This window comes from Bactrocera tryoni, chromosome 3, assembly GCF_016617805.1.
Source record: "Bactrocera tryoni isolate S06 chromosome 3, CSIRO_BtryS06_freeze2, whole genome shotgun sequence".
Taxonomy (NCBI): domain Eukaryota; kingdom Metazoa; phylum Arthropoda; class Insecta; order Diptera; family Tephritidae; genus Bactrocera; species Bactrocera tryoni.
In genome coordinates, this window is record NC_052501.1 from 82,464,637 (window position 1) to 82,473,626 (window position 8,990).

The following is an 8,990-nucleotide window of genomic DNA, read 5'->3' on the forward strand; positions in this document are numbered from 1 at the left end:
AAAAAAATAATTTGAATTTTATCTTGCGCTTTGCGTTCCTTTCATTGCATACCAACAAGGTTCACATGATGGCCGATGATGAGTTGACGCGCATATTGAGTATTTGGTGAGACGTAAGCGTACTTTTTTATGCAAATTGACAGTTGCCACTGGAACAACCAGCGTTGCTGCTGTTTGAGCAGCCCTACCTACTGGCTACAGCTGCACCTTGGCATCTCTTGCTATTTGTTGCAGATTTTCGCCGTTAGTGCACTTAATGCTTTCGCTTTGAGAGGAGCTGCCGGCTACCGGCTACTTGAGTACGCCGAAATTTATAAAAGCTGTCATTTGTGGCCGCATTGAAATGTGACCGCCAGCAGCATAAGCGTGTGCAAAGTTGAAAATTTGAATTTCTCAGTGCGCTCATCTTTCCGAAACTGCCGTCTGTCATTTTTTATTTGCTGGCCCATCCTCAGCGTCTTCCTGTGATTTTGTCAACCTGATGTTGTTGCGCGTTCATTGAACTCATACACTTGTCTGCGCGCCCCTGCTGCACTTGCTTGTGTCATGTTGCATGCTACGCGCCCTACTCGCTTGTTGCCTTCTAACTATCATATATTTACATGAAAACGAATACCTATTTTTTGGGTGTGATTTATGTGGCGCATCTCCTGCATCGCTGGCGTACACTTTGCAGCTCTAAGAAACAATAGCCCTTCTTTATGCGTCCTAATGCGTTGTTTGGTTTGTGGAAGCGCAGTCCAAGCATGTTTTGCTTATCGGCTACCCTGCCACTCACACATATTTATGTTTTATGTAAGTTGTGACAGTCCCACTTGTGCGTCGCCGTGTTGACGACAAAACAATTTTGATTTATTAGTTAACATTCTTTAGATCGCTTGTCATTTTCTTTGGAACCGTTGAAAAAGGATTGCCTTTCCTTAGCCCATTCACACGCGCTCTCCATTACAATGAGACCAGCTCCTCTACAAGCAGCAATCATATCGCATTGACCTTTCTAAGTGACAGTGAAGTTCTTACAATTAACTTGATACTTGGTTCTTGCTTCTTCGCGTTTTTACATGCTTTTTCTGCCATTCACTTTACCCAAAACCACTATTAGATTTGACAAATGATTACCAGTGTGTACACTTATTGTCACTAGGCTTATGTACTATATTTAACTATTCATGTTGTTGCTGTTTTGTTGTTCGTACTCGATGTCTTGTATTCCAAGCTGAAAAGCCGGTTTTAATTAGTGACAACATGAGCACAGCTTGTCAACATTTATTAAGTTCTAAAGTGTGAGTTAGAACATCAGTGGAGTTGTTCTATTAGAGTTCATGGAGGAGCCTTGTTGGCTGGGAAAATTATTTCCTAGTTCTTGTAATTCGAAAGAACGTTTATGTAAATACCTTATGATATGGTATAGTCATTATAACTGTAGTGCGATCTATTTTCGAAGGAAATCGAGTATAATTTTGCTTAATTTAACATTTTTTCCATTTTTTCATTTGTAAGAACGATATGAGTTTAAGGTCGTGAGGCCTATAAGTACTGGCAACACGGCTGGCGCAGTCCGATAACTGTATGTCAGTTTATGTCCTTAGAGTACCAAGCTAGAGTACCAACTTGCGACTCGTGGTGAGTTTGACGTTTCAAGAAAAAAGTGTTTTCCTTCTATCTCCGGCAAGCTATGATTTTGTTGGTTTTTCAAACAATTAAGTACAGACCATTTGTTTGCTTACGGTAACTTATTTTTTATTTTTACAATTATTACCCACACCTCATAGCAATTTTTTTTACAATTTCTTTCTTCGCAATGAAAATATTTTATTAAAATTAATCATTACGCGATTTAAATTCCCGAAGGCACATGGTAATCTTGAAAGCTGTATCACATTCATTGGCGCCCTTCTCAGTTTTGCAAACATTTATTGCTTCTTTGATTAGGTCCCCTTGCCCCTTCAGCTCTGGGATTCGTATGATTTCCGCATAGGCTTTCTCGGGATCGAAAACACCTTTCTTAATCATTTCCCGCTTCTCCATCATGCATTTCGCCATACATTTTATGTTTGCATTGGCTTCATTAGCTTTTAGGCCATTAGTACGGAACTTTTTTAAGTCTGCTTCGGTCACATTCGCCGCAATCAAGCAAGGCAATTCAAATTTTTCGTCAGATAACATTTCTTTACACTGTGAGATAGGTAATAATTAAGAATTGGTCATATATCAAGCACATTCTAAAAGCCTTACCACAGCCTTGCTATATAAGGCAGCCAGTATAACTAAAATGAAAAGCTGTTTCATTATTGCAGTGTTGTGTTCTCCAACGGACTTGTTGCTGAAATAAAATTTAAAATGCTACTGAAACGTCTAAAGAAAGTAGATCCATTTATAATCTATTTAAATAAAAGTTTAATTTTTTGTTGAATGTCATGGTCTGTCTCGTCTGCTTTCACGTTTCATTGCTGACACTTTTTCTAAAATAATTGTTCTAACATTTGGTGAAATAATTCTTTTTTTTTTATTCAATTAAGAATTAAGCCGATATTTGCCACAGTAATTGTTGTGTAATTTATCCATTATGATAGTTTTTGTATGTTAATTAACCATAATGTTAACTAATTTGCTAACTTTTTACCTGCGCCCTATTTTTATTGACAACTATTGACGCATTATTGAGATGTCACAGTACAGATAATTGTTTCAAATCCATTAAGTGTACGTAACTATTTATATTTTTGACAAAACTGCAACCAACCGTAATGGCAGTATTATGAATAACGAGTAAGTTATTATGCATTAGAGCGGATCGATTTATAGGGAGCCAAAAAACGGAAAAATTGCGTGTGTGGGAAATGAACTATGTATATATGTACGAAATATGGTAAGCAACTTTGCCTATGAGACTTTTGGTCTAAAACCGGTTTCTTAAGGCGTTTATTGCTGACTAACTATGGAAACATGATCACTTCTTAAAATATATTAATCTGCTTATAATCCACAATGTTGTTCGTTCTTGTTTACTCTATGTTGTCCTAGTCGTTCACTAAGTAATTTCTTTTAATGAAAAAAGCTGATTTAATAAATTTGTTCGCAGCCAATTTACACTTAACCGCCTTACCATTATAAGGCTAGTTTGTGAAAAAAATATCTTAAATGTTTCTAATAATATTAGTTTGGTGCTCTATCGGAGTTGAAAGATCGAAGCATTTTCGGTATATTTTACTATCAAAAGGTTAAAAATGTAGTTCAAGCAATATGAAAATTATGTGATGTGTACGGAGATGTGTTGCACGAATGCCATTGCTAAAATCGATTTGCAAAATTTCTTCCGGCAATTTTGAGCTTGAGGATAATAAAGTCATTGGTCTATGCCAATTGTCGCATAACAATTCGAGAGTTTGCTGCAAGAATAGATTTGCCTTACGCGAACTTTCAAAAGCAAATGAAACATCTAAGATTGTTCTCACAGAACAAAATTTGCTTTGTTGGATTAACGACTGTGATTTGCTTATTAAAAGTCAAAGAAGTGATCCATATACTTAGTGTTGGAAAGTTGAGATTTTATGCTTCATTTAACCAAAAAAATTAAAGTCGGAAAAGTTGAAAGAAAGTTACAGCTGTTCAAAAATTAGTGAAAATAGTGAAGAAATTCGCTATACTTTGAAATTTTTGTATAAAAAAGGGAAGAATACCACGCAAGCCACCAATGAAATTTGTGAAGTTTACGGAGAATATGCTGTATCAGTTCCTGTAGCACAACAATGGTTCGCTCGCTTCCGTTGTGGAAATTTCGGTGTGAAAGATGAACCTCCCTCTGGTCGACCTATCCTTGAAAAAGTCGATGAAATTATGGAAAAGATTGACCAGGACTGCCACATAAGCAGCAATGACATCACTAAGGAACTTAAAATTCATCAACAAACGGTTTTGAACCATTTAAAAAAGCTAGCTACAAAAAGAAGCCCGATATTTGGGTATCACATGAATTGTCTGTGAGAAATTTAATGGACCAAATAAACATCTGAAATCCTTTGCTGAAACGAAATGAACTCGAAACATTTCGGAAGCGAATAGTAACAGAAGACGAAAAGTGGATCAAATACGACAATAATGTGCGAAAAGGATCATGGTACAAGCGTGGTGAAACTCAACAAATGGTCACAAAGCTAGGATTGACGCCTCGAAAAGTTATGCTGAGTGTTTGGTGGGATTGGAAAGGAATCATCTACTATGAGGTTCTCCAACCTGGTCGAACGATTGATTCTGCATTTTACTGCCAATAACTGATGAGATTGAAGCAAGCAATGTTTCGTCTTCCATCAGAACAACGCCAGACCACACATTTTTGATGACTCCTCAAAAACTGGGAAAGCTTAGCGGTGAAGCTTAGAAGCATCCACCGTATAGCCCTGACCTTGCACCATCGGACTATCATTTGTTTCGGTCAATGCAAAATTTCCTTAATGGAGTAAAGCTGGCATCAAGAGAAGCCTGTGAAAATTACTTGCCGCAGTTTTTCGCCAAGAAACTAGAAAAGTTTTACACTGATGGAATAATGTCTCTAGCGGAAAAATGGGTAAGAGTGGTAGGCCAAAATGGTACATATTTGGTTCATTAAATATAAATATAAAAAAATAAGTTGAAGGTTGATTAGAAATACGAAAGGACTTTTCTGACTGCCCAATATATAGAAATTCTCTAGCTAAATCTTTATTTAGCAATTTGTTAATATTTACAGTTTGTTGTAATACTTCAGAGTTTAGAATGTCAAAAATCTCGAGATATATGTACTCGTATGTATTATATGCAGAGTTATAGATATTAAAGGTAAATTTTTGAAAACAGAAACATTTTCAGTTTTTCTGTTTCTGTTCTAGTCTTAACTTAGTCTTATAATAACGTTTTCATATCGAGCTTATGCTTATTATAATAGATAAAGCTTATGCTTATTATAATACGTGTGCAATAATTTTATTCATTGATCTCAATAAAAGAGATTCCAACTCTCTTCCAGCTCTTATGCAAAAATAGGCTGCGACTTAAAACAGGTCATAATCTGGTAGGCTGTGTCGCAAGGATTGGCACCTTTCATTTGATTGCATTTCTGTAAGCTCTGCTTCACAGTTTGTACCCTCGCTTTCGGGGCCATATTATTTTCGTTCAGGTATTTAATTGTCACCGTTTCGTCGAGCATATTGTTTTTATAGAAACCCAATTTTTCACTAACACACTTCATGTGACATTTAATGGCATTGGTGGCCTTAGCAGGATCCATTTGACTGTCGAAGTATTGCTGTAACTCCGCTTTAGTGATGCCACTCTCCTTGTTACAGGCATCCATTAATTCCAGGGGCGTCATATCCGCCTGTTAGAGTTGAACACAAATATTTTTAAAAAACTATTTTATATGGTTCATTGTGCTGGAGGTTCTAATATATTCACCTGCGCAACTACCAAAAGCGCGGCTATGAAACAAAGTAAAGTTAACGGCATATTCTGACTAAATTCAATTGAAGCTGAAAACCAACTGTCCGATTTGTGTTGTTTTGACGCGTTTTATACTAAATTTCATAATTTTTTGTGTAATTTAGTAATTATATTAAGTTTTGGCGTAACTAATTTTGGCAACTAGTTAATGAGACTAAATTAAAAGCTCTAACAAAACTTTTATACAAAATGTAGATGATGAGTACTGGAATGATTTAGAATCATAATAAATAATAATAAAAATAAAATAATAATAAAAAAGTTGTGTTATTATAGAGATGATAGCTTGAATCGTTGCAGGGGTTTTCAGCAGCTGCTCTCTTGGTGTTGATGAGTGTTTGGAAAAATAAGAGTTAGAATAATTTCAGCACTTTTCGTTCTATCCAGCATTTCTGAGAGATTTTAACTTTGCGCACCAGTTTTTTGTTTCGTTCAAGGAGTTTTGTCGATGCAGTAGGGTTTAGATGCAGGTTCAAAATTTGTTCGACATTACAAGGATACTTAACCTTCATTCACCAGTGTTTCGGTCGATTCAAGTAGAATTGCCGATACAGATTTAAGACTTTTTCGCATTAAAAAGGTACTAATTTGAGGTAACAAAGTGTAATCTTCGTACTGAAAGGCCATAGTATTAGAACCTAATCTGATTTTAAATGCCCGACTCGCGCCTTAACCTGTGAGTATCTTTGATAGGATCTATGTTGTGGTCTTTTAGCTACACTTTTCCAAAAATTACTAGAAGCATTTTCCACTATTACCAGACTTTAGGGCATTCACAGAGAAAGTGGAAAATTGTTTACTTATTCCTTGCTAGTTCGCAGCCTCAGCAGATCTTGTTGTTATGGTAGCAGTTAGTCTGAAGATACTTTTCCTGGACCTATTTGATAAGTCTTTAGTTTTTTTCTTGTCATATATTGGCCATATTTGTTTAGTTATATTGCATTTTGTTATATTCTTCCATCTCTTATTTGCTAATTGTGCTCTCTCCTGATCGATCTTAGTGGTCTTGGTATTAATTCTACCTCGGATTCGTTTCGGAAAGCTCCTGCGTTTGCCAACTCGTCTGCTTTTTCGTTGCCGAAAATGTTCCTGTAGCCGGAAAACCACATCAAGTCTAGGTGAAGCTTGTCTTCTAGTGAGCTCAGTGCCTTCTTGCAGTTAAGGACTATGTTGGAATTGGGCGACGACAAGGCCACGAGAGCCGCCTGGCTATCCGTGTATATTGTTGCTTTATGTACCCTCTCGTAGTTATTAAATAGAGCTTCGCAGGTCTTCTCTATGTCCAGTACTTCCGCATAGATAGAGAGGGAGAAAAATGTTCAGATAATCGGAATATACTCCCGTACCTACTCCGCAGTCCGTTTTGGAATGAGATGGTATCTTTCTCCCCTATTATCCCCTTTCTCCGTTCTCGTCTAGAGAGTATCCTCTTCTTCTTGATTGGCGTAGACACCGCTTACGCGATTATAGCCGAGTTAACAACAGCGCGCCAGTCGTTTCTTCTGTTCGCTACGTGGCGCTAATTGGATATTCCAAGCGAAGCCAGGTCCATCTCCACTTGGTCCTTCCAACGGACCTAGCCAGCGTAGCCGCTGTCCTTTAATTCGCTGAACTATGTCGATGTCGTCGTATATCTCGTACAGCTCATCATTCCATCGAATGCGGTATTCGCCGTGGCTAACGCGCAAAGGACCATAAATCTTTCGAAGAACTTTTCTCTCGAAAACTCGCAACGTCGACTCATCCGTTGTTGACATCGTCCAAGAATCTGCACCATATAGCAGGACGGGAATTATGAGTGACTTATAGAGTTTGGTTTTTGTTTGTCGAGAGAGGACTTTGCTTCTCAATTGCCTACTCAGTCCGAAGTAGCACCTGTTGGCAAGATTTATTCTGCGTTGGATTTCTAGGCTGACATTGTTGGTGGTGTTTACGCTGGTTCCAAGATAGACGAAATTATCTACAACTTCAAAGTTATGACTGTCAACAGTGACGTGAGAGCCAAGTCGCGAGCGCGACGACTGTTTGTTTGATGACAGGAGATATTTCGTCTTGCCCTCGTTCACTGCCAGACCCATTTGTTTTGCTTCCTGTCCAGTCTGGAGAAAGCAGAACTAACGGCGCGGGTGTTAAGGCCGATGATATCAATATCCTCACCTGGAAATATATATTGAAACACATAAAGGACCTGACTTAGCTATGATCTCCATATTGACGGCGGAGACGCTTTTGGAGTCGTGTACAATTCGTTGATATCTGTACTGGAGTATCTCTAGCTCCATGTCTTTAATCAGAGCTCGATTATTATAAATACTGACTCCAGATTTAATTTCTCTAAGCAGGTTTTGACTAGAATTGCACAAAAATTAATATCTGGTCTGTGTACAAACGATCGTTTCAGCCTCATAGAGTTCCTTAGAAATCAGATGATCGGCTCAGTACATATGTGTAATTTAAATACAATAGAATCGGCTTAGATTGGCCATAGGAAAATATTTTTATAAATAATTGTCGAGAACAATATAAAAATCCATCATAATTCAATTTCAAACAAAACTGGTCACATTTAAACCGATAATCGATTTAAAATTTAGCATTTGTCCAATGGTTTTTTCTCAATTCTTAAATTTTGCCTACTCACCCTCCGGCCATCGCTCATGTGCACCAACAATATGCTCAAATACTTTGAACTACAAATTGTCTGCTCATTCCTTTGTTTATTTTGACAACAAACCAACTTCAAATGGTTGCTTCCATTGAAATGTGAGCAACTAAAACAACAAAAAAGAAAGAATATTTCAAATATTTTAAAACTAACAATTTCCAGTGCCGAATAACCGAAATATGTTTGTAATTTCTCAGTAAATGACCAACAAACAATAAAACAAATAATGTTGCACTATTGTTGTTGTCACAAAATTGCTCTTGGCTGGTTGTTTGAAAAGGTGAGAATAAAGAAAAATCGCTTTAAACCACAATGCGGCAAGGGCACACGTCAATTTTAATTGTTAAAGGTCAGTGAGGGAGCGAGTAACTGCCTCACATACACACAGGCACACACAGGTACACGAATTGTGCATTTGTATGCGTTGCAAAGGTAATGGAGAAAAAATTGAAAAGCTGGCACAAATAGAAAATCATATTAAGTGAAAAGAAAAAGTAGAATTTATTTAAAAGGATGTGGGCGCACACTCAGCTGGCGCAAATGATGCACAACCGCAGCTCGTGTGTTGTGGAATGCATGGCGGTGTATGTGTGTGTGCGTGTGAGCGCTGTATTGCATTGCTTGGCATTTATTTGTGTTGTGACGCCTACCTGTGGTGCGCCGGCGACGGCTGCCTTTTGACTGCGATTTTTGGCTCAAAGGCACAGCTGGAGTTCACACCAATACGTGATCACGTAATGGCCGCGGTTGGCAACACCAAAATGCAACAGCCGCAATTTTGTGGTTTGCGCGGCGTGTGTGAGTATGGGAGTTTTCCAGCAATGCTAATGCATCATCGCAACGGCATTCA

General features: G+C 37.8%; 2 protein-coding genes across 2 annotated transcripts; both read right to left on the reverse strand.

Moving 5' to 3' along the window:
* Nucleotides 1-1,821: 1,821 nt before the first annotated feature.
* LOC120770797 (general odorant-binding protein 56h-like) lies at nucleotides 1,822-2,166 on the reverse strand. Its single transcript, XM_040098376.1, has one exon. The coding sequence runs from the start codon at nucleotides 2,164-2,166 to the stop codon at nucleotides 1,822-1,824; it is 345 nt and encodes a 114-aa protein (XP_039954310.1).
* Nucleotides 2,167-5,005: 2,839 nt separating this feature from the next.
* On the reverse strand, nucleotides 5,006-5,481 carry LOC120772852 (general odorant-binding protein 56h-like). Its single transcript, XM_040101668.1, has 2 exons — nucleotides 5,431-5,481; nucleotides 5,006-5,353 (listed from the first exon to the last, which is right to left on the reverse strand). Exons 1-2 carry the CDS (start codon nucleotides 5,479-5,481, stop codon nucleotides 5,006-5,008), a joined length of 399 nt encoding a protein of 132 aa, XP_039957602.1.
* Between the last annotated feature and the right edge of the window lie 3,509 nt (nucleotides 5,482-8,990).